Source organism: Nicotiana sylvestris, chromosome 11, assembly GCF_000393655.2.
Source record: "Nicotiana sylvestris chromosome 11, ASM39365v2, whole genome shotgun sequence".
Classification (NCBI taxonomy): Eukaryota; Viridiplantae; Streptophyta; class Magnoliopsida; order Solanales; family Solanaceae; genus Nicotiana; species Nicotiana sylvestris.
In genome coordinates, this window is record NC_091067.1 from 8,183,717 (window position 1) to 8,210,213 (window position 26,497).

General features: G+C 40.2%; 2 protein-coding genes across 3 annotated transcripts; both read left to right on the top strand.

Annotated features, from left to right (window-relative positions):
* The first annotated feature begins 17,330 nt into the window (after positions 1-17,330).
* On the top strand, positions 17,331-21,666 carry LOC104234130 (uncharacterized). 2 transcript variants are annotated; one of them, XM_009787631.2, is made up of 3 exons: positions 17,331-20,329; positions 20,408-20,473; positions 21,065-21,666. In XM_009787631.2, the coding sequence occupies exon 1, from the start codon at positions 17,436-17,438 to the stop codon at positions 20,163-20,165; it is 2,730 nt and encodes a 909-aa protein (XP_009785933.2). In that variant the 5' UTR covers positions 17,331-17,435; the 3' UTR covers positions 20,166-20,329; positions 20,408-20,473; positions 21,065-21,666. The 2 variants fall into 2 exon arrangements, with proteins under 2 accessions (XP_009785933.2, XP_009785932.2); XM_009787630.2 differs by having other exon boundaries at positions 17,331-20,300.
* On the top strand, positions 20,294-26,173 carry LOC104234132 (uncharacterized). The gene is made up of 11 exons (XM_070160882.1): positions 20,294-20,300; positions 20,408-20,522; positions 21,065-21,170; positions 21,275-21,474; positions 22,320-22,525; positions 22,650-23,091; positions 23,217-23,424; positions 24,694-24,801; positions 24,883-25,011; positions 25,126-25,195; positions 25,717-26,173. The coding sequence occupies exons 1-11, from the start codon at positions 20,294-20,296 to the stop codon at positions 25,785-25,787; spliced, it is 1,662 nt and encodes a 553-aa protein (XP_070016983.1). The 3' UTR covers positions 25,788-26,173.
* Positions 26,174-26,497: the final 324 nt, after the last annotated feature.

Below are 26,497 nucleotides of genomic sequence, written 5' to 3' on the forward strand. Positions count from 1 at the left end.
ATAAAACATTTCTTGCTAGATCGAATTGAGAGTGACTTCTTCCATTGACTAAGGTGTTTCGTGGTTAATATCTCTCCGCCCTTATTAGTAGTAGCGAACATCAGGTAAGTTGTAAATGACTATCAAAAACGAGCAGTTGATCCCACGAAAGCAATGCTGGCGGGGAGACAAGGTTAGGTGCTAGGTAGCGCAACGCATCTGTTTCGGGTATAGAGGCGACGAGGGGTGCTAGCCTTTATTTTCTTCCTTTGATACGATTGACCTGACCAGCTTGAAACTTGACTTGATTATCTAAGGAAGCCGAGCCAATTTTAAACTATATTTTTTCAAACGAAGACCTTTCTTTTTAGGAAGACGATTCCTGGCATAGGAAAGCCCCCCCTAACATAGAAAGAGATTCCCGGATAGTAGTAGTCTCTATGTGAATCTCTTCCCGACCGGCCAGGCTGAATTGAGGCACCACTTGAGAAAGGCCCTTTCTATCTTATTAGTCGAGCGTGCTAGCTGCAATCAAAAAACAACGCTAACGAGCAAGAAAACGGTTTCACCTTCTCGTTCATTACATTAGGTTAGGAGATCTAATCAAGCACGCGAAATGCGACATTGACTCAAGAAAGTCAATAAAAGAAAAAGTCAAACCTTAGAGTTCGCTGCCGGGGTCAAGATTCATGGTTAGGGAAGGATCAGGTCTTTTCGAGAGCTTATTGGCATAACATTAACTGCAGAAGAATGAGGTTCGAGTTGATGAACATGAGAAGGCCGCATCTAAGCTACGCTCCTTCGACTGATTGTTCGCATCGGATCTCAGGTTCTCTATTGCACTCTCTAAATAGGGTTCTTTTACCTTTCCCTCACGGTAGTTGTACGCTATCGGGCTTAATAGAGTGACCAAGCTAAGTCCTTAGACGAAGAGAGTGTGCAACCAATCACGACAGTGAGAGCAGAATGTAGGAACGAAGCTTCCCGGAGTCCATCGATTTATTCCCAATCCCATCCCGTTCTCTCACCAACTTGAATAGCTTATTTTCCTTCGCAACTCAAGGAGAACGAGCTGGAGATCATGAAAAGCATTTGCACACAAGGAGGCAAGCGACCGACGAGACAAGCTGCCTTTAGCTAGGAGCCTCTTTTCCATCCTCAAATGACCTGAGGATGCTTCTAGCCTTCAAAGCAGAGCACTTGACCGCGCCATACAATTCTTTCGCGAAACGCTCTTTCCACTCCTATCCCGCAAGCAAAAAGGTTTCAAGATAGCAGGCGACCAAGTGAAAAAAAAGTAACTTTAATATATTTTTTAATGTAAATTCTTTCTATCAAATATTTTTTTATGACTTAATTGCTATTATTTGCATATGAACCTTTCTGTTTAATACTTTTGCACATGCACTAATGTCTTATTCTCTTCCTCATTAGGTAGTGTATGTTAAATTAAGTTTTTAATTTTATTTTTTAATGTACACATTTATGTATTAACATATAAATATTATGTAATAATTATGAAATTTAAACAACTCAAATGAATCTCATTAATCAAAAGCTTGTGTGTCACCATGAAACAAATGATACTTGTCTTTCAATGTGTTATTGTCAATTTCTTTTCGAAAAGATGAAAGGACCTCTTCAAAAAATAAGAAATTTTAATAGTAAAAATAAATTCAAAACAACACAATATATTTAGGTTTTACTATGACAACATGGTAGTGTCTACGTGTAGCTTTAAGAGTGAGAAAAATAGCAGACCATATAACTAAACGGCTGCTGTTAGTATTGAGTTTTCTTATTATTTTTTTGTTAAACATTGTCTTACCATTTTTAGTTGTTTAATAACCTAAGGAATCTCAACCTTGAATTATTTGGGTGTACACATGGTGTATAGGAGATCTCAACCCCGTCACATTAAGCTCATGTTATTTTTGCTTCGTCATGCATTAGCTTAAATAGCGACTGCAAGTTGATTGCTACAGAAACAATGAGCCACTGGCAGGAACATCTGGTCCTTCATCGATCTTCAGGAGAACTGATTTGGACGGCATGTTTTCTTCAGGTCAGATCATACTTCCAGGAGGATTTGAAGTGATGAAAACCTGTTGCTACATTCTCCCTCACACTTGTTCTTTTCCTTCTCGATATCCTTGGAATGGCTAAAGGTGGAAAGGAAGGTAATCTCTTGATGGAACGTACGTACTTCTCATCCATATTTTGAACAACTTGTGCACGCCATCGAGAGGGTATCTGTGGATTTGACAAGCAGAGGTGATATTTAGCTTTAGGAGAATCGGGGCCATTCTCCAGGTTTCTGATGCACGCTACAATAATTCCTCTAGGGAGAAGAATCATCATGTTTCTCACCTTGAGGCAGAAGCTGAGGATGAAACAAAATTACAAGCTTTTTGTCCTTCCAATTGTCATTTCTCCAAATTAACAAACTATTAACTGTTAAACGATGGAACTACAAATGTGTCATGCTAAACTTATATTTTTCCTTCATATTCTGAAAGATAAGTATTAATAGACTAATACAACTATAACATATTAGCCTGTCAATTTTAGTTCTCGCATTTGCAATGAGTGTCCTGGTAAGATCTGAATTGTTGAGACCTCTTATAGTCTTATGGGCATGCATGCTCATGAGTCTTGAGCTTGTTTCACATGATCCAGCTTTGGCCAATGCTTTATCATCATATGAAGTTGACCATGTCTCGCTCGGGTTGATTGTAGGTAGGCCATTAAACACATGAGTCCATTACTCAAATAAGCACTCAATTATCTAAAATTGACGACAATACTGATAATACATCCTGAGTTGTTCTGTATGATAGTTTGAAGGGGTAAAGAGGTTCTGTTTTTCCTACTAGAATGCTATAATGATAAACGCTCGCTGTTGGAGAAGGTTGAAATATTGGTCATAAAATATGAGCTGATGAAACTGTGCAGGGAGGGGAAGATACTGAGACAAAGGAGGAAAGCTTTTGTACAAGTTGATATGAATGACTCTTTCAACAACAAAAGTGATTTGCATCCTTCAAATATTGATGATGTTGAAGTCGATGATTACCAAAGTCTTAGATAACTTGTTTGAATCAGAATATTAGTTCAAATGAATACGATGATGAAGATTTTTGTGATGAGGATGGTTCCAATAGAATGAGACCAAAGATGAGACTAGTCTCCATTGAAGTGCTTCTGATTCTTAATGCAACTTCCATGATATTCATGTCCATATTCAAGTGTACCAATTGTCTCATCATTTACATATTCACCTTGACAAATAACACATTTCTCCTTCTCCATCAGTAGTCATCACTGTCTCTTCTGAATTAACTTCAACCTTAGAAGTCGAACCACAGTAGGTTCATGTTCTCATGCATTTTGCTATAATCTCCTCCTCCTGTTTAAAATATGATTTAGAGCAGTTACATAAGCATGAATAAATTCACTTTCAGTTGTGGCAGAAACACCATTAATCGATTCTCCTTGAGTAGTGACATAAACATCATCAATGAATTCAGTTGTTGGCACAAAATAGTTACCCCACAAGTATGAAACGAACTCTGAGCAGAGTTGTGAAACAAGTTATGTGGAGCAAACCGATCACTAACGTTTCTTGATCGTGAGGAATTCCTTAATCCGTGATGATAATTTGCAAGATCAGTAGCGACATAGACATCATCAACAAAAATTCAAAAATTTTAGTATTAACAACAAAAATTCAAAAATTTATTTACACAATTTAGAATGAAAGAAAATAAAGGTTATAAAATATATATTCCATGCACGTAATATAAAAATAATTATTTAAATAAAGAGATTTTTATAATATACATTGTATATTCTTGAAAATTATGCTCAGTTATATTGTTATGTTTCTACCAACTTTCTGACGACACAAAGTTATGTCGCCGGAAAGCAGGGGGACTATTTGTATATGGTAAAATATGTATGTTAAGTCGTGCATGGAATATATATATATATATATATATATATATAATATTATTGAGAATAATATTCAAGAATATATAATGTATATTATAAAAATTCCTTTATTTAAATAATTATTTTTATATTACGTGCATGGAATATATATTTTATAACCTTTATTTTTTTTTCATTCTGAATTGTGTAAATAAATTTTTGATTTTTTTTTTTAATACGAAACTTACTATTACTAACAAATTATTCTAATTATTTTTTTTACTATACTCATTATTTTGTTATTCCAGCATTATATATGTTTAAATACTTTTTATTTTTTAGTTTATAAATAATATTTATTTATTCTATAGGTAAGTCCATAATGTAAATTAAAAAGGGAAAATCATAATATTAAAAAGTTAAAAAAAAATAAAAAGAAGATAATATTTATAATTTAGAGGATAAAATAGGTATTTGGCAATCCAAAATTTGAAAAATCTAGTTAAGTGACCTTCTGAATGCAATATGCATAGTTAAGTGAATTTGTTGTTGCAAACAAAAGAAAAGTGACTTTAGGAGATAATTTGGGATAGTTGAGTGACCATTTGAGTAATGAACTATGTTTCCTAAAGTAGTGTAAGTCCTATAGTTCCTAGGATTAGGATTAGTAGCACTATAGTTTAGAGCCTAGTAACTATAATTTGTCTAATTACAATTCGTAGTTACTGTTCAATTTGTTACTGTCACGACCAGGATTTCCCACCATCGGGTGTCGTGATGGCGCCTACTATCGGATCTAGGCAAGCCAAATGTTTAAAACACCTTTCCTGCTTTCTTTCAACAATATAATAAGCGAGACAAAAATCTAAGCGACAGACTTTAAATTTAAAACAACTGAAAACCAAAAGTGCGGAAGTTTGAACCAAAATGATACCCAGAGTTTGGTGTCACTAGCTCACGGACTACTACAGAATGCTACAAACAATGTCTGAAAGGAAAATACATCATGTTTGTCTGATACAAGATAAACAAACGAAAAAAATATGGAAAGGGACTTCGGCCTGCGAACGCCAGCTAGGCTACCTTGAGAGTCCCTGGACTGAAGATAGCTCCCAACTGTTGCGGTCCGAAAGCTGCTCCCTGATCTGTGCACAAAATGCACAGAGTGCAGCATCAGCACAATCGACCCCATGTGCTGGTAAGTGCCTGGCCTAACCCCGGTGAAGTAGTGACGAGGCTAGACAGGACCTACCACAATTAACATGTATATATATATATAACAAGTGCAAGAAAACAATAACAAGATAATACAAAGTAAAGCTGGGAGGGGACACGCTATCGGGGAGTAACAGATAAAAATAAAATATCGGAAATAAACAGAAGAAACTCCGATTTCCATAAGATATATATATATATATATATATTCATATATAGTGGACGGTGTGCCACACGATCCCATAATATCATATATAAGTGGACGGCGTGCCACACGATCCCATAATATCATATATAAGTGGACGGCGTGCCACACGATTCCATAATATCATATATAAGTGGACGGCGTGCCACACGATCCCATAATATCATATATAAGTGGACGGCGTGCCACACGATCCCATAATATCATATATACTGGACGACGTGCCACACGATCCCATAATATCATATATAAGTGGACGGCGTGCCACACGATCTCATAATATAGTATATAATATCTGACTTCATATAGTAGACCCCTTCAGGGGAGGATAACAACTCAATACCTTTAACCCGACAAGGGTACAGCTAACAGCCCAAAATATCCCGACAAGGGAGAGTATATATCAGTCTACACATCCCGGCAAGGGAGTACTCACAACACATTCTCTTTTTAAATCACTTCTTCCTCAACTAACACATTCATGTTCGAGCTAACGCTCCAAAAGTACACCAATCACAATTCTACCTCAATCGTTCACATTATATGAAACTCATCAAGTAAACAAGGAGATTGTGTCACGTTATTCGAATTAAAAGCAATTAAGACTCACGGTCATGCTAGACTCCGGTGCATAGATAACCGTCACCATGCCTATACACCGTACTCCACATTAGCAAGTAGCAAATAACATCCTAATCCTATTCCCTCAAGCCAAAGTTAGAACAAACACTTACCTCGAATGCTCCAAACTCAACTCACGCTTCTAGTATAGCTTTACCTCTTGATTCCACCACCAATCCGCTCGAATCTAGTCATAAGTTACTTAATCACATTAATAATTACTAAATGAATCACTCCCCATGCATGAAAAATAAATTTTACAAGGTTTTTCCCAAAATGGTCAAAAACACCCCCGGACCCACGTGGTCAAAACTCGTGGTTCGGACCAAAACCCGGTTACCCATTCTCCTACGAACCCAAATATATGCTTTGTTTTGAAATCGGACCCCAAATTGAGGTCCAACTCCTCAATTTGTAGAAAACCTAGGTTCTACCCAAAACACCCAATTTCCCCCATGAAAATCTTTGTTTTGAAGTTGAAATCATGTTAAAAGATGTTAAGAAGTGAAGAAAATGAGTTAGAAATCACTTACCATTCGTTTTGAAGAAGAAAAGTTGTTTGGAAAATCGCCTCTTAGGTTTTGGTTTTTGAAAAGTGGAAAAATGACTGAAAATCCCGAATTATATACTCAGGCTGGGGACTGGCGCGGACCGCGCAGGAATGCACTGCGGCCGCGCCGAGGGAGGGAAGTAGTGGGTTGTCTCAGAACCCACCCAGCGCGGACCGCACTAATTTGGTGCGCGGACCGCACTAATTTGGTGCGCGGCCGCGCTGGTCGACCCTCTGAACCCACCACGCGGACAGCACAGAAAGGCACCGCGGCTGCGTGGCTGCCAGTGCGGACCGCGCAGAAATGGCCGCAGCCGCGCTGGGCCTGCAACATCTGACTTGCATTTTTTATTTTGCATTGCATTTTTTTTAAGCTTAAGACCTCCCGGGCCCCACTCAAAACTCACCCGAGCCCTCGGGGCTCCAAACCAAACATGCACACAACCTTAAAAATATCTTACAGACTTACTCGTGCGATCAAATCGCCAAAATAACATCATATACATAGGATCAAGCCTCAAAACACATGATTTTCCTTCAACTTTCATAAAACTCAAATTCCCCATCTTAAGTCCGAAACACGTCATATGACATCCGTTCTTAGCCAAACTTCACAGATGGTGCTTAAAACATATTTAAGACTCGTACAGGGTGTCGGAACCAAAATATGAGCCCGATACCACAGTTTTCTAATCAATTTTCTTCTTCATTTTCCTTAATAAATTTCAGAAAATAATTTCACACAAAAATTCATTTCTCGGGCTTGGGACCTCGGAATTTAATTCCGGGTACACGCCCAAGTCCCATATTTTCCTACGGACCCTCCGGGACCGTCGAATTACAGGTCCGTGTCCGTTTACCCAACATGATGATCGAAGTCAATATTATGCATATTAATATTAAAATTCATCAAACTTCTCACAAAATTCCCATATTTCAACATAAAAGCTTTCCGGCTTCGCGCCCGGACTGCGCACGCAATATCGAGGCAACTAAAAGCGAGGTTTTCAAGGCCTCGAAAGCATGTAACAAGGAAGAATTACGGTGATGACCCTTTGGGTCGTCACATTCTCCACCTCTAAAACAACCGTTCGTCCTCGAACGGACAAAAGAAAGAAGTACCTGAGTCGGGAAATAAATGAGGATAACGGCTCTGCATATCGGACTCGGACTCCTAGGTCGATGCCTCAGGAGGCTGACCTCTCTACTGAACACGCACCAAAGGAAAACTCTTCGACCTCAACTGTCGAACCTACCGGTCTATAATAGCCACCGGCTCCTCTTCATATGACAGATCTTTGTCCAATTGGACAGTGCTGAAATCTAACACGTGCGATGGATCTCCGCGATACTTCCGGAGCATAGATACATGAAACACGGGATGCACAGGTCACAAGCTAGGTGGCAAGGCAAGTCTATAATCCACCTCTCCCATACGATCAAGAATCTCAAATGGACCGATGAACCTAGGGCTGAGCTTGCCCTTCTTCCCAAATCTCATCACGCCCTTCATAGGCGATACATGGAGCAATAACCGCTCACCAACCATGAAGGCAACATCTCTGACCTTGCGGTCTGCATAACTTTTCTGTCTAGACTGAGCTGTACAAAGTCTATCCTGAATAATCCTGACCTTGTCCAAGGCCTCCTGAACCAGATCCGTACCCAATAATCGAGCCTCTCCCGGCTCAAACCATCCAACTAGAGACCGATATCGCCTACCATACAGCGTCTTGTACGGAGCCATCTGAATGCTGGACTGGTAGCTGTTGTTGTAGGCGAACTCCGCTAAAGGCAAAAACTGGTCCCACGAGCCTCTAAAATCAAAGACACAGGCTCGGAGCATGTCCTCAAGGATCTGAATAGTCCTCTCGGACTGACCGTCCGTCTGGGGATGAAATGTTGTACTTAACTCAACCTGGGTGCCCAACTCTCGCTGAACCGCTCTCCATAAATGCGAGGTAAACTGCGTACCCCGATCCGAAATGATAGATAGCGGCACCCCATGAAGGCGAACAATCTCCCTGATATAAATCTCGGCTAACCTTTCAGACGAATAGGTGGCTGCAACAGGAACAAAATGCGCTGACTTGGTCAGCCTATCAACAATAACCCAAACTGCATCAAACTTCTTCCGAGTCATCGGAAGTCCAGTAACAAAATCCATAGTAATCCTCTCCTACTTCCACTCGGGAAGCTCAATCCTCTGAAATAAACCACCGGGCCTCTGATGCTCGTACTTAACCTGTTGATAGTTCAAACAACGAGCCACATATGCAACAATGTCTTTCTTTATTCTACGCCACCAATAGTGTTGCCTCAAATCTTGATACATCTTCACGGCGCCCGGGTGAATAGAATACCGAGAACTATGGGCCTCCGCTAAGATCAACTCTCGAATCCCATCAACATTGGGCATACAAACTCGCCCCTGCAATATCAATACACCATCCTCATCTAAGGTCACTTTCTTGGCACCTCTATGCTGCACCGTGTCCCTCAAGACACACAAATGGGGATCATCGAACTGCCGATCACGGATATGCTCCAATAACGAAGAACGAGCGACCGTGCAAGTTAATACTCGACTAGGCTCAGAAATGTCCAACCTCACAAACTGATTGGCCAAAGCCTGAGCGTCCAAAGCAAGCGATCTATGGCTGACTGGAATATACGCAAGACTACCCATGCTGGCAGACTTCCTGCTCAATGCATCGGCCACCACATTGGCCTTTCCTAGGTGATATAAGATAGTAACACCATAATCCTTCAGCAACTCTAACCACCTCCTCTGCCTCAGATTCAACTCTTTCTGCTTGAACAGATACTGAAGACTCTTGTGATCAGTGTAAACCTCACACGTCATGCCATATAAGTAATGCCTCCAGATCTTCAAGGCATGAACAATGGCTGCCAACTCGAGATCATGAACCAGATAATTCTTCTCGTGGATCTTCAACTGCCTCGAAGCATAGGCAATGACTTTGCCTTTCTGCATCAACACTGCACCAAGCCCAATACGAGACGCATCATAGTAGACCGTATATGGCCCTGAACCTGTGGGCAAAACTAATACGGGTGTCGTAGTCAGAGCTGTCTTGAGCTTCTGAAAGCTCGCCTCACACTCATCCGACCACTTGAACTGGGCACCCTTCTGGGTCAATCTGGTCATAGGTGTAGCAATGGATGAAAACCCCTCCACGAACCGACGGTAGTAACCTGCTAACCCCAGGAAACTCCGAATCTCCGTAGCTGAAGCTGGTCGAGGCCAGTCTGCCTCTATCTTCTTCGGGTCTACCTGAATACCTGCTGCTGATACGACATGACCCAGGAATGCGACCGAACTCAACCAAAACTCGCACTTTGAGAACTTAGCATACAACTGACTATCCTTTAGGGTCTGAAGGACCACTCTGAGGTGCTGCTCATGCTCCTCCTGACTGCGGGAGTATATAAGAATATCGTCAATGAAGACTATCACGAACAAGTCCAAATAAGGTCTGAACACTCGGTTCATCAACTCCATGAACGCTGCTGGGGCATTAGTCAATCCAAATGACATGACCAAAAACTCATAGTGCCCATACCGAGTGCGAAATGCTGTCTTAGGGACATCAGACGCCCTAATCCTCAGCTGGTGGTAGCCAGATCTCAAATCTATCTTTGAAAACACCCTCGCACCCTGAAGCTGGTCGAATAAGTCATCGATCCTCGGCAATGGGTACTTGTTCTTAATCGTCACCTTGTTCAATTGCCGGTAATCAATGCGCATCCTCATCGAACCATCTTTTTTCTTCACAAATAGCACCGGTGCGCCCCAAGGTGAAACACTGGGTCTAATGAAACCCTTCTCAAGTAAATCCTGAAGATGATCCTTTAACTCTTTCAATTCTGGCGGCGCCATACGATACGGCAAAATGGAAATGGGTTGAGTGCCCGGAGCCAGATCAATACAAAAATCAATATCCATGTCGGGCGGCATGCCCGGCAGGTCCGAAGGGAAGACCTCGGGAAACTCCCGAACAATAGGAACAAAATCAATAGACGAGACCTCAGCGTTGGAGTCGCGAACATAGACCACGTAAGCTAGGCACCCCTTCTCGACCATGCGAATAACGCTGTGAGTAGAATGACTAGGAGTCCCTCTCCACTGTAGTCGGGGCAAATCTGGCAACGCTAAGGTCACGGTCTTGGCATGGCAATCCAAGATTGCATGATACGGGGACAACCAATCCATCCCTAATATGACGTCGAAATCCACCATTTCCAAGAGCAACAAGTCAACACGGGTCTCAAGACCCCTGAATACCACAACACAGGAACGATGAACCCGGTCCACCACTATAGAATCCCCCACTGGTGTAGACACGTATACAGGAATACTCAAGGCCTCACTAGGCATAACCAAATAGGGTGCAAAATAGGACGACACATATGAATACGTAGATCCGGGATCAAATAGAACAGAAGCATCCCTATCACAGACCCGAATAGTACCTGTAATCACAACATCTGATGACTCGGCCTCTGGCCTGGCTGGCAAGGCATAACAACGGGGCTGGGCCCCACCTCCCTAAATCATATCCCTGGGACGATCTGCTGATGGCTAACCCCTACCTCTAGCGGTCTGAGCTCCACCTCTAAGACCTCTACCTCCACCTCTATGTCCCCTACCCCCGCCTCTAACTGGTTGGGCAGGCTGTGGGGCAACTGGTGCCTGAATTATCGGACGAGGACCCTGCTGCTACGAGCTGCTGGAAGCTCGAGGGCAATATCTGGCAATGTGACTCACATCGCCGCAAGTATAACAAGCCCTCGGCTGCTGAGAATAACGAAGTGGTGGTGCACTGATAGGTGCTGAGGGTCAACTGAAGAGCTGCTGGTCGGAATACTGCGGCTGAGAACCACGACCACCTGGTGTACCATGAGAAGCCTGGAGAGCTGACTGAAAGGGCCTCGAAGGATGGCCTCTACCATAAGAATCCCTACCTCCAGACGAGGTACCACTGAATCTACCAGAATAACGGGGCCTCTTATCAGACCCATGACCACCTCCCTGAGAGAGTGCCATCTCTATCCGGCGGGCACCATCTACCACCTCTTGAAATGAATCTCACTACCGGCACTCATGGCCATCTGAACACGGACCGGCTGAACTAACCCATCGACAAACCTCTGTATCCTCTCTCTCTCGATGGGAAGTATCACAGTGGCATGACGAGTGAGATCAATGAATCGGGTCTCATACTGGGTAACCGTCATAGGACCCTGCTGGAGACGCTCAAACTGCCTGCGAAGAGCATCTCGCTAAGTAACTAGAAGAAACTTCCCCAGAAATAACTCTGAAAACTGACCCCAGGTCAATGATGGCGACCCTGCTGGCCTGGCTACACAGAAATCCCTCCACCAAGTCTTGGCGGATCCTGCCAGGCGAAAAGTGGCGAAGTCGACCCCATTGGTCTCTACAATGCCCATAGTCCGTAGAACCTCATGACAGCTGAAGATGAAATCCTGAGCATCCTCTAAGGAAATGCCACTATATGTAGTAGTGAAGAGCTTGGTGAAACGATCAAGCCTCCACAAAGCATCCGCGGACATAGCTGCACCATCACTGGACTGAGCCGCAATACCTGGCTGGGCTGCCACAGCTGGCTGAACTGCTGGAACCAAAGCCTGAGGAGCTACCAGCTCTGGAGTACGAGTATCAGGAGTCTGAACTCCTCCCCCAGCCTGAGATGTGGCTGGATATACGGGAAGCAAACCCGCCCAAGAAATGCCCTCCATAACGCCTACCAATCGGACCAAGGCGTCCTGAAGCACTAGAGTGGCTATGAAACCCTCTGGGACCTGAGCTGGGCCCACTGGAACAGCTGGAGCTGGAACCCCTTCGTTGTAGTCAACATGAGGCTCCACCTCTACGACTGCCACTCGGGACTGAGCTCTGCCCCGTCCTCGGCCTCTGGTACGACCTCGGCCTCGCCCTCTGCCCCTAATAGGAGCTGCTGCTGGGGGCTCAGGCTGCTACGCAGTAGAAAAGGAAGCACATGTTCTCACCATCTGCGAAAAAACAGAGTAGAAAGACAATCAGTACTTGAGAAACAGATATCACGACAAGAATGAACAAAGTGAAGTTTTCCTAACTCAGTAGCCTCTACGGGATAAATACAGACGTCTCCGTACCGATCTCTCAGACTCTACTGAGCTTGTCCGTGAGTTGTGAGACCTAAGTAACCTAGGGCTCTCATACTAACTTGTCACGACCCGGATTTCCCACCATCGGGTGTTGTGATGGTGCCTACTATCGGAGCTAGGCAAGCCAAATGTTTAAAACACCTTTCCTGCTTTCTTTCAACAATATAATAAGCGAGACAAAAATCTAAGCGGCAGACTTTAAATTTAAAACAACTGAAAACCAAAAGTGCGGAAGTTTGAACCAAAATGATACTTAGAGTTTGGTGTCACTAGCTCACGGACTACTACAGAATGCTACAAACAATGTCTGACAGGAAAATACATCATGTTTGTCTGATACAAGATAAACAAACGAAAAAAAACATGGAAAGGGACTTCGGCCTGCGAATGCCAGCTAGGCTACCTCGAGAGTCCCTGGACTGAAGATAGCTCCCAAAAAGTCCTACTGCTGCGGTCCGAAAGCTGCTCCCTGATCGGTGCACAAAATGCACAGAGTGCAGCATCAGCACAACCAACCCCATGTGCTGGTAAGTGTCTGGCCTAACCCCGGTGAAGTAGTGACGAGGCTAGACAGGACCTACCACAATTAACTTGTACAAATATATATAACAAGTGTAAGAAAACAATAACAAGATAATACAAAGTAAAGCTGGGAGGGGACATGCTATCGGGGAGTAACAGATAAAAATAAAATATCGGAAATAAACAGAAGAAACTCCGATTTATATATATATATATATATATAATGGACGGCGTGCCACACGATCCCATAATATCATATATAAGTGGATGGTGTACCACACGATCCCATAATATCATATATAAGTGGACGGTGTGTCACACGATCCCATATATCTGACTTCATATAGTAGACCCCTTCAGGGGAGGATAACAACTCAATACCTTTAACCCGACAAGGGTACAACTAACAGCCCAAAATATCCCGACAAGGGAGAGTATATATCAGTCTACACATCCCGGCAAGGGAGTACTCACAACACATTCTCTTTTTAAATCACTTCTTCCTCAACTAACACATTTATGTTCGAGCTAACGCTCCAAAAGTACACAAATCACAATTCTACCTCAATCGTTCACATTATACGAAACTCATCAAGTAAACAAGGAGATTGTGTCACATTAATCGAATTAAAAGCAATTAAGACTCACGGTCATGCTAGACTCCGGTGCATAGATAACCGTCACCATGCCTATACACTGTACTCCACATTAGCAAGTAGCAAATAACATCCTAATCCTATTCCCTCAAGCCAAAGTTAGAACAAACATTTACCTCGAATGCTCCAAACTCAACTCACGCTTCTAGTATAGCTTTACCTCTTGATTCCACCACCAATCCGCTCGAATCTAGTCATAAGTTACTTAATCACATTAATAATTACTAAATGAATCACTCCCCATGCATGAAAAATAAATTTTACAAGGTTTTTCCCAAAATGGTCAAAAACACCCCTGGACCCACGTGGTCGAAACTCGAGGTTCGGACCAAAACCCGGTTACCCATTCTCCTACGAATCCAAATATATGCTTTGTTTTGAAATCGGACCCCAAATTGAGGTCCAACTCCTCAATTTGTAGAAAACCTAGGTTCTACCCAAAACACCCAATTTCCCCCATGAAAATCTTTGTTTTGAAGTTGAAATCATGTTAAAAGATGTTAAGAAGTGAAGAAAATGAGTTAGAAATCACTTACCATTCGTTTTGAAGAAGAAAAGTTGTTTGGAAAATCGCCTCTTAGGTTTTGGGTTTTTGAAAAGTGGAAAAATGACTGAAAATCCCGAATTATATACTCAGGCTGGGGACTGGCGCGGACCGCGCAGGAATGCACCGCGGCCGCGCCGAGGGAAGGAAGTAGTGGGGTGTCTCAGAACCCACCCAGCGCGGACCGCACTGATTTGGTGCGCGGCTGTGCTGGTCGACCCTCTGAACCCCACCATGCGGACCGCACAGAAAGGCACCGCGGCCGTGTGGCTGCCAGCACGAACCGCGCAGAAATGGCTGCGGCCGCGCTGGGCCTGCAACATCTGACATGTATTTTTTTTAAGCTTAAGACCTCCCGGGCCCCACTCAAAACTCATCCGAGCCCTCGGGGCTCCAAACCAAACATGTACACAACCTTAAAAACATCTTACGGACTTACTCGTGCGATCAAATCACCAAAATAACATCATATACATAGTATCAAGCCTCAAAACACATGATTTTCCTTCAACTTTCATAAAACTCAAATTCCCCATCTTAAGTCCGAAACACGTCATATGACATCCGTTTTTAGCCAAACTTCACAGATAGTGCTTAAAACATATTTAAGACTCGTACCGGGCGTCGGAACTAAAATACGAGCCCGATACCACAGTTTTCTGATCAATTTTCTTCTTCATTTTCCTTAATAAATTTCAGAAAATAATTTCACACAAAAATTCATTTCTCGGGCTTGGGACCTCGGAATTTAATTCCGGGCACACACAGGTCCGTGTCCGTTTACCCAACATGTTGACCGAAGTCAATATTATGCATATTAATATCAAAATTCATCAAATTTCTCACAAAATTCGCATATTTCAACATAAAAGCTTTCCGGCTTCGCGCCCGGACTGCGCACGCAATATCGAGGCAACTAAAAGCGAGGTTTTCAAGGCCTCGGAAGCACGGAACAAGGAAGAATTACGGTGATGACCCTTTGGGTCGTCACAGTTACTAGCTTGTTCACTTGTATTCAAAATTCAAACGCGCAACGAATACAAATGCTCTTGTTGACGGTTGAGAGTCAAACTCATGACCTCTGCTAAGTTAGCGGGCCCTCTAACCAACTAAGCTACGAGAGCTTATTGCCCTCTTGTTTCAATTCAAAATAATTAATCTGTATTTCATGGATTTGCTATAAAATACAACTATAGCTAAAGAATGATAAACTTACTAAAAAAATATAGCTAAACACAATATAAATATTTGATATATTACGTAATTTTTCCTAAAAACAAAGAGCTCTTGGGAGATTTATAAACAAATTAATATTATAACCAAATATTTCAACTTGCGGGCTTCCAAACTCAAGCTTACAGTTGTTTAAGATTTGTTATTTTCCTATCGTTAAATATTACAGTTAGTGATTTCTCTACTGAATACTATTAAACAGATCGATCAAACACATTCAAGAAATTTAAGTTCAAAATTTTTATAGCATTTATAATTTAAAACATTTAACCTACACGTTACAGTAAATATCACGTTTAATTCTTCTTGCTCTTTTTTTATTTAAATTCCACACGCACTTTTTTTTAATAGGTACTTTCTTTTAAGGATCAAACACACTTATCCGCCGAAAGCTTTTTAAAAACTTATTATGCTCCATTTGGACTTCTTTTTTAGGGTATGTTTGGAAAGCAATTAGGTAATTGGAATTGCTGTAATTACTAGGGTAGTAATTACACAGCCTAGTAGTTACACAGTTGTGTAATTACGACGACATGTTGCAATTACAAGTTTACTGTTTGGTTGCACAAGTGTAATTACACAGTTAAATTAAATTTAAATGAAATAATTATCAACATTTACAAGTTAATATAATAAATATATGCATATAAATTTTTTAAGTATAAATGATATTATATTTGGTATTTAAGATATATATTTTTCGTGAATATACATTAATTAGTAATCATATATTTATAACTAATATTTTAAAAATAATTTATATATATATGTATATATATTTCAAATTAATAATATTTAGTTTAGATACTTACAAAAACTAAAAACATACGTTTTGTAAGAACATCATGGAATTCATGTTTGATAAAATAAATTAGTATTTATAAATATAATGTCATAACATTATTCAAATATTTGAAAAAATTAGTCTATTAATTGTAACTAAAAAATGAACAACATGCAGTGAGCCAATACTACTGAAACAAGTAAATTGGAACCATAAAATAACATAATTTCAAAATTCAAAAAAAAAAAAAAAGTTTAACATACGTCAAATTTCAACATAATAATAGTAAGTTCCACTACAACTTATGATTAGGAAACACAATAAGTTTATCACCACATTCAACAACGAAATTCCACTTTAGTTGCATCACTTATTATATGCCAAGTTTGTTAATGACTCATTATTTCTAATGTTAGGAGGTGTAGTTTCAAAAAATAGAATAACAAAATAAATAAATAATAAAATATAAGCAATTACACGGAATCACAAGAAGTAAAGGTAGAGAAATAAAAGACAAATAATGTACAAAGAAAAATGTATTTTAAATTTTCAAAGGATATTAAAAGGTAAAAATAAAATTTAAAAATTAAAATAATAGAAATAAAAAGTTATAAAGAAAATAAATTAAAATAAAAATAAAAAGGCAACTTTGTAATTACACAGTGTAATTACCACCAATTCTCACCTCCTCCTTGAGAATTAGAGTGTAATTACATCCCTCCAATTACACCCAATTTTATGCTGATCAGGTAATTACTTGACCAAATAAACATATCAAACTGTATAATTACACCTAATTACACTCAAATCTAATTCCCACGTGGCTTTCCAAAGAGGCTGTTATTCTTCTCCAATTGGACCCAAACTTGTATTAGGAGAAGTTTTGGGACCAAATATGGAATTTTCATTTTTTTCAATACTCCCTTCATGCTTTGCTTCCTTGCTCTCCCTGAAACCAAAAGCTTATTCTCCGCCGTTCACCTGCCGGAACTCCGCCGGCAATGGAATTCTCGGACGAGTGGAAGTCTCTATGGCCAATATCTTCATCGTATTCGCCACCACTTCTACTCTCAGATTATTCACACGAAGAAAAATCCTCCTCAAAACGACGCCGTATTGAGAGTCCAATTGGCCCTTTGATTTTCAAGCCATGTGCAGAAACCCTAAGACTACTCCTCCGGTCCCCATTGTTATCAACTCGGCTTCCTCCTCCAGTTCCTGAGTTTTCTCTACCAAGATTTCTACAAACTTCAAGTAGTACACTTCCTTCTACAGCTTCTTCAATTGCTACACAGTTTATTACTCCACATGTTTCTGAATCAATTCACAACTTTAATGCAATCCAATTGCTCCCTTTCCCTAATATTTGTGAAACTAACAAACCCAATTCGGTTCTTGGATTTTTTCCAACTGGGGAAAATTATGACCAAGTTGGGTATTTTATACTATGTTTTGAGGATAAACAAGTTGTGGTTAAGAAATTTAAGAATGGGAAATATTTGTTAGTGCATAATCACAAGTTGAATTGTAGGATTTTGAGGTTAGTAGTGAACCCAGTTACTGTTAGTGAAATTTATGATAGTGCTTGTTTATCTACTTTTGGGTATTTATTGGTTTGTACTTTGTATTCTGTTCATTGGTATAGTGTGAAGATGGGGGTTAAAGGTGTTGGCAGTGTTACGGTAGATTATGTGGGTAGTGCTGATAGAAACTTGTTTAAGGGTTGTGCTGTTTCTTATGCTTGTTGGAGTCCACATTTGAGAGAAGAGTGTGTTGTGTTGTTGGAAAATGGGAACTTGTACTTGTTTGATATGGGTTCTTGCCTGAGGAGTCGGACTTTGTTTGCTTGTGATGTATTGCAAGGGAAGAAATTGCAGGTTTTGTGGGATAAGTTGGATAGAGATGGAGAGTGGCTAAGCTGTGAATTTAGCTGGCATCCGAAGATTTTGATTGTTGCGAATTCAAGGGCTGTGTTTTTGGTGGATTTGAGGTCAGAGAAGTGCAAAGTCTGCACCTTGCTAAAGATTGAGGCAGTGTCGTTGGGTAAAACTGATAGATTTCTTGCACTCTCTAGAGTGGAGTCTGACCCCTTTTGTTTTGCTGCAGTTTCTGGTCGCATGCTTCTTCTTTGTGATGTGAGGAAGCCATTAATGCCATTGTTGCGGTGGGTACATGGCCTGAATAATCCAGGTTACATGATTGTTTTAAGATTGTCAGACCTTAGGTCAAGCTCAATAGATGATAAATGGGCATGGGCTACCGAATCAGGGCGTTGCATTTTGGTAGGATCATTTTGGGACAGTGAATTTGCTCTATTCTGCTATGGGCCAGGTAGCAATCACGGCCGTGAGTTTCCTGAAATATCGAGGCTCAGTAAATCGGTATATGCTTGGGGACAGCCTTCAGGCCTCTCACTTTCTGGTCGTGATTGTTGTTGTGAAAGTTGTCTTATGAGAGTAGATTTCTCTAAAGACATTCTTCCTGATTGGATTAATTGGAGGCAAAAGGAAGTCATTGTTTTGGGGTTTGGCATTCTCAACAATGGCCTTTCTATTCAATCAGATGATACTAATAATTCTGTTGGGTTTTTGCTTGTAAGGTTAATGTCATGTGGCAGTTTAGAAGCTCAGAGATACACTGCAGCACGGGACTCTGAAGAAAGGTCAGAATCACCTGATGGAGGGAAATCTCTGTGCTCTGAAAATAACCTTCTGTATGATATGAGTATTGGAGAATTGGAATTAAAAAAGAAACCTTACTACCTGAACCTTGATTTTCTAAAAGGGTATCTAAATGGAACACTAACTAAAATCCTTAGTAGGAAACACATAGACAACCAAAAGGATTCTGAAGAAAATCCAGCAGAGATCCACCTGCAAATATGTCAGAAGCTTAAAGAATGTGGCATCACAAGACTGAGGCCATCTCAAAACGTTTTTGATGTTATCAGAGGTATCAGCTTTCCCGCAAGCATTTATGAGATTGCTTTAGAAAGCATTTGCGCCAGTTTGCCGAATACTCTTCTGGGGCTGTCTTTTTCTGCCTTCTCAAGATTCCCTGAAGTTCACCTGAAACCAAAGAAAGGTTCTCTAGAATTGTTTGATATTTTGGACAAACTATATCCACTGCCTTTTCCCTTGCATAAATGTTGCATTGATGAGACATCGGAAAAAGTTCAGTCTCCTAGTTCTTCTTCTGCTCCCGTTCTTCCTCCTCCTTTTCTGGTGGCTCTTAATAGCCTCCAAATAGCAGAAAGAGATATATTGCCACTTGATGCTGTACTTAGGCTTCAGAGTGATAAAGTTATGAAGGTGGCCCATGAAATCGGTCTGTCACACATTGGTACTGAGCCTGGTGATGGATATTCAGTTTCCCTTGATCCAGATACTGAATGCCCTAGCAATGTGATTGAAAAAATGAAGCCTCTCTGTTTGCATGAACCCGTGGCATTCTCTGACTGTAATTTTTCTAAAATGGACTCTGTCGGAGTAGAACCTGATAAAAGATTTAGATCCTTCATCTATAAAAAACACCAAGAACCTGTCTCAAGTACTAGCAAAGAGATGATAGGAGTGGAGTTGTTCGATGAGGAGTGCCCAGTAGAGCTCAAATTCAATGATAGTTCCATCATGCTGGAGGCAAATGAGCTGGAAACATTTAAGTTGTTGAAACAAAAGGACTTAGGTTTTCAGAAAAGCTTTCAGTTGTATCAAGAGTATTTAAGTGGTTGAAAGAGGATTGGTTCAGTGAAGCACTGTTAGGGGTATCCGAGTATTTAAGTGGTTGAAAGAGGATTGGTTCAGTGAAGCACTGTTAGGGGTATCCAATCTTCTCCAAGAAATGGCTATTACAGATTGAGATGGCAGGTTGAACATCAAAGAGTTTGACAATGAATGTTAGATTTCATTTTTCTCATACATTTATCTTTCTAAAACTCTTATTGGTGTTAATAATAAACTTTTTTTTGTTGCAGTTTTTGGATTTCGTGCCAGCGAAGTTGTAGCTCATTGTGCCCTGAAGCTGATATCCAGAGAACACAGTATGCTTTCTCTGTTTACTCCTCTTTCTCTTCCTATCATTTTGAATGGGTTATGAAATTGTGCAGATCTGATTAGTCAAGTGTATTCTGTTGTTTTCAAAAACAGGTTTCTTTTTTCTAGTTTTTGTTTGGATGATGGTGGTGACTGGTCTAATTTGCAATTATTCGTGCTTAGTGAAACTCTAAATTAATGAATGTAATTTTTTTCCCTTCCTCCCAGTTTTTTTTCTGGTGTTCTTTTGGTACTCTTCTGCATAAATGTGGCCTCCTCTATGTTTCTGTTGTCTGATTTTCTTTGGACTTTGGTCTGTCATTGTCATCTGCTCTGTCCTACATGGCTTATCTGTTCCTTTTTCCTTTTTCCTTTTTTCCTTTTTCCTTTTTTTCCTCTCTTGAGTGACCGAGTTTATTTATGGCATGAAACAACTCGTAGTATGGGTCTAGCTTATTGTAAAATCAACTCCTACTGGTAGAAGAGCTATATGTTAGTCCTACAGTCTTTTTGCCTCCTGTAGTAGAAGTTTTTGCTATTTGAGGAGTCTGAGAGAACCAATTTTTCTTACATCACTAATCTTGAATTTTTGCTTGTAGTTGGCTAGATTCTGTAACTCAATATGACAATTCTGAGATATTTAAAGGGGGGAAAACCAGGATGCCACTGTCGCGGATCATTGGACAGAGCAAGGCTAGACTTTCAGTTTTAGGCATAACATAAACTACTGGGAGTTCAACAGTGTTTACAGTCTAAATCTGACTCTCTTACTTGGAAAAGTGATGCAAAGGGGAGATTTAAGGTGAGAGGTTGTTTATCAACACTTAAGAAGAGAATATGGCAGCATCCCAAACTGGCCTTGGAGCGGCATTTGGAGAAACAAGGCACCTTTAAAGGTGGACTGGTTTACCTGGCTGGTGCCGCAGAAAGTATGCCTAACCCAAGAGAACTTCAGAAAGGAGGGATCAATTTTTGCAGCAGGTGCCGTTTGTTTGAAAGGCAAAGCGAGGTTGTTAATCATATCTTCATTCATTGCGTTTACACCACTAAGATTTGGCATTTCATTGTTAATGTTGTAAGGGTAGCTGGGCAATGCCAAAATAACTACAATATTAATGCAATGCTGGTATTTTGAAAGGGCTGGAAAAGCACAAGGTGAAAACATTGAATTCAATCCATCCTACAATCTGGTGGATCATATGGAAAGAAAGGAACATAAGAATTTTTTAGAGCAAAAATGATTCTGTAATTAGCATTAAATACATATGCATTTCTTTACTCTCTCTTTTTGGTGTAACATGGCAACTGCAAATGACATAAATGCCATGATCGAATTTTTTAGCTCATTGCATAATTTGTAATGTGGCTTTTCTCTGTAATGACAAGAGGGGTTGTTGTGATGGTAAGCAACCTCCACTTCCAACCAAGAGGTTGTGAGTTCGAGTCTCCCCAAGAGCAAGGTGGGAAGTTCTTGGAGGGAAGGATGCCGAGGGTCTATTTGGAAACAGCCTCTCTACCCCAGGGTAGGGGTAAGGTCTGCGTACACACTACCCTCCCAGACCCCACTAAGTGGGATTATACTGGGTTGTTGTTGTTGTTGTTGTTACTTTTATCTGTAATATTCTGCAGTCCCTTGCTACACATTAATAAAACACCTTTACCAATAAAATGAAAAATTAAAGAAACCTACTTACTCTGTTAGATATCTCAAAATTATACGTCGACTTAAAATGGGAATTTCTGTTTTTAGCAATAACCAGTAGCTCTTGCAGTTAAATTGTTTCCTGCCTGTATCTCTCGTGTATGCTTTTTAACATACACGAGGACGTATGTCTGAACATGTTTTCTATGTAGGTGGATTCCTGATGGACAACTTTGCCCTACAGTCCCCAACAGATCTAACTATATTCATTGGATTGAAGATCTTCTGTCATCGAACATCATTCCTAAAGTTCAAGATGACAGAAACTGTATTAGGGGTTTTGATATAGGAACGGGAGCTAATTGCATTTACCCTCTTCTCGGTGCATCTCTTATGGGTTGGAAGTTTGTTGGCTCTGGTAGCCCCCTCTAATTTGTAATTTTCTCCCTTGCGTCATTGTTGGTGCTTGTCTAATAAAATTGCACTATATATTTATAAAACACTGATTTCTTCATATGTGTCATCCATTTGCTTTATAACAGATGTTACCAACGTAGCTTTCGAGTGGGCAGAGAAAAATGTTAAAAGTAATCCTCTTCTTTCTGAATTGATTGAAATCAGAAGAGTTAACATGGAAACCCCATCAGCTTCCAAGGAAGAGCTGAATGATGAACCAGGAAAATATGGCCAATGTAAAGACGTAGACTTCGACAATGCAGAGGCTGCTCTCATTGGACCTTCACCTCCTTCTCATCTCCCAGTGCACCCAGGTATAGGAAAAATTTACAATGGACCTCCTATACTTGTTGGCGTAGTCAAGGATGGGGAGAAATTCGATTTTTGTATGTGCAACCCTCCATTTTTTGAGACGATGGAAGAAGCTAGATTAAATCCAAAGACTTCTTGTGGTGGGACTATGCAGGAGATGGTTTGTCCTGGTGGAGAGAATGCTTTTATTACTCGTATTATTGAGGATAGTGTTCAGTTAAGGGAATCCTTTCGGAATGCTATCAGTCTTTGAATCTGGTTTATTGCATTATGTGTTAGAGAACTTTATCATGAAAGCTTAATTGAAGAGTCCTTATATTTCCTGACCCCATCTTTGCCAGGTGGTACACCTCGATGGTTGGAAGAAAAACTAACCTAAAGGTACTTATATCAAAGCTTTGGGAGGTTGGAGCAACAATAGTGAAGACAACTGACTTTGTGCAAGGCCAGACATGCCGATGGGGTCTTGCCTGGTCATTTCTCCCTCTTTCCAAGAAGATGGTACCATCCCACGTGGCTGAGAAGAATAACATGTCGTTCATGCTTGAGGTCTGTTATTACTAGACTTTTATTCTGTCATTTATTCAATCGTGGGAAATTGATAATTCTGATAAAAAAGAGCTCAAGTATCATAAGCTTGTCAGTAAAAGTTAGAACGAGCAATTTTCTTTTCACCTGATACTGTCTCTCACTTTTTATGTGTAAGCTTTGCGTCTTTTGTTAGAGGTGGTGTACACTTATAAAAAGAAACTCACAATTCGTCAACTACTTCCATCTTCTTTTTTGAGTGTAGTTCATTGTCCAAACGCAATTTCAACTTCCACAAACTTTTTCAACTTCAATTCAAATTTTGTCCACTTACATAGACATGGGGGTTGAGTTAGTATTTTGACAGTTTTGACTATGGTGTGGAACTGGTTCTTCTTTAGGGATGCATAACAGGGTGTGGGAGTTGAGTTAGTATTTTGACTGGTAAATGTGGAATTGGTTCTTCTTTAGGTATGTGTAAGAGGTAGTTTTTGATGGCTTGGAAGAATTCACTTGGAAGTAGAATCTATCTAATATAATTCCGTCATAGAAAGAACAAAATTCTTTTCGACCCCGTCATAATTTTCAATAAGTCCGGTGCACCGGGTGTGGCTGAATAGCGTTGCTTCGATTGTTCTTTATTAGTCACAATGGAAGATGTAGTTACGAAAAAGATCAACTTTCATAAATCCATTATTTATGCTGTGTGGCAGTGGTTTAGCATGTGGAATAGAACATAAGATCATGAATACAGCCGTTTGCTGTGGTCTTTACTTAACAAAATTATCTGATCACTAGTGCCATCAGTTGAGATCTTTTTGTTTTGCAGTCTAATGATTATCTTGTATAAAATGGATCATATCTACCATATATTTGCAAATAATACTTTTGAATTTGGATTGGGATAGGAAGCATCGGTATGTTCTTCTAACCATTTAACTGCTTGACTCACCTTGGGATATCATTATTTTCTCCCTCAATCTCCTTAACCGCAAGGAAATTTTTTGGTGGGACAAACAAGCTCTGTGCTCTGCCCCTGCCTTCCCACCCCACCTGAACCCAGGAAAAAAGTCAATTGGCAGTTGTATTGTCATTGTTATCCTTTTGCATGAACTGATTGTTGACAAATTATGTATTCTCCTCGGTTTGTACTTCTACCTTATGTATGAGTTCATGTGCTTCTCTAGGCAGACTAACTAGTTTCTGCACGAAGTGGTTGGACTAGTTCTGTTAATTACTTCCATTGCTAGTAGATCCAAGATTTCTTACCGATTTTCAATGTTTGTTTAGGGTCTGCAGCGCCATCAGAGTGCCATTGATGTATTGCAATCAGTGGAATCCTTTTTCTGTAGTATTGGTGCATCCTCTAAATTAGACTCTGCCTCGTTTAATGTTGATGTAAGCTCCATTTTGTTCTTCTCTCTGATAATTACTGCACCAGTTACATGTTTTTTCCTGAATCTCAATGTTTTCTTATAGGTAACTTTGTCAGGCGAGCAATGTAAGTCTATCATGAAGACCCGGTCACAGAATGGAAACGAACAGGATATACCAATATCTGCAAATTATTGCTCTGGCCAACTAAATGACATGCGCCTGCGAGTTTCTGTAATTCCCCTTATTATTTAGCATATTATGTACTTATGTCGTTGGAACCAATGCCTGGTTATTCTTGGGGCTTGTTAATCTCACTATTTAGTATGTGCGTCGTTGTATCTATAGGTCTTCCAGCAGATACCAGGGACACTTCTGGTGAGGGGATCATTGCTCCAGAAAGAGATCCCTGTATCAGGTTTGTCCAAAATCATTTGGTCATATCCAATCAATCCAGTAATATTTCATTTTCCCCCTTTCCTTACCTCCTAAACTATTTGGTCAAAGCCGGTAGTGTCTCATCCCTCTTTGACAGATTATTTTGATAAGGTAATTTGGTAAATAATTATATTTTTGAGAAACCTCCTATATACAAGCAGTTTACAAAACATGTTCTCTACAAATGATAACCAATTTTCTATACAAACAAGAATCCCATGGGTGCACCAAAAGCTCACTAAAAATCATGCTATTACTTACATATACAAAGTCATTTTCTACCCCCGCACAAGCTCTCCTATTTCTCTACTTCCACTAGAACCACATTATACGCCACATGGCAATGTCCTATGTCTTCTCTTCCTTCTTCTAAAAGCCCAGAGGCTCTGTAGGACTTGGATAGAAACTACAGAAAGAAAATTCTGAAAAGAAAAACATATTTGTTAGCGTTACCTCAACATACTCTCTTACCCATCCTTGATATTTTATTTGTTTTTGCAGGGGTGTTTTCTTTTATATTCCAGCAATTACAGGAAGTTCTAAAAAGCAAATTCAGTAAAGGCACCAGATAATGGTTCCTTCTCCTGGTGCAGAAGATAACCTGCGTATGATGTGCCGAACTACTAGTGAGATGATACAACGGTGACTTATGTGTATGGTTAAGGGCTGGGTAGGTTGTGTAGGAAATATTGAGGATCCTAGCAATTACAGGAAGTTTTGAAAAGCAGCAAATTCAGTAAAGGCATCAGATGATGCTTCATTCTCTAGGTGCTAAAGATAGCCAGTGTATGATCTGCATTCTGCAGTACTACTAGTGAGATGAAAGCAGTGTGACTTTTATGTATGGTTAACGGTTAGATAGGTTGTGAAGGAAATTGTTAAAGTGTATATCTATCTTTGGAAATTCTGCCAAATAAATATGGAGTGAAATTAACAATTCCTCCCGTCCTTTCTTGCATTGTTTTGTATTTTCTAAAAGAAATTTGTCATTTTAGTTTTAGGGGAATTCGGGGATGTTGAGCATTGATAAAATTGTGTTGTCTATGTTTTGAACATGTTATTTGTGTGATAGCCGATAAATCATCGAGATCCATTGGCACATGGTTCAAAATTCGGTGTATAATGGGCTCACCGTCTATTCTTCCTCCACTTAAATTCCAAGTTTTTGTATCTAATAATGTTTGAACGACATATTTTATACAATTTGTTTCTTTTAATCTAGTCGACATTAGGACTAGATTGTGATACTCTTAATAATATAATAGTTTTTCTCTGCAATAAG

Excerpts from the sequence above, each read along its gene's own strand:
- LOC104234130 (XM_009787631.2), top strand. The coding sequence starts at position 17,436 with ATGGAATTCTCGGACGAGTGGAAGTCTCTATGGCCAATATCTTCATCG.
- LOC104234132 (XM_070160882.1), top strand. Across the intron at positions 23,092-23,216 it reads ATTATTGAGGATAGTGTTCA|GTGGTACACCTCGATGGTTG; the intron begins GTTAAGGGAATC and ends CATCTTTGCCAG. Across the intron at positions 23,425-24,693 it reads ACATGTCGTTCATGCTTGAG|GGTCTGCAGCGCCATCAGAG; the intron begins GTCTGTTATTAC and ends ATGTTTGTTTAG.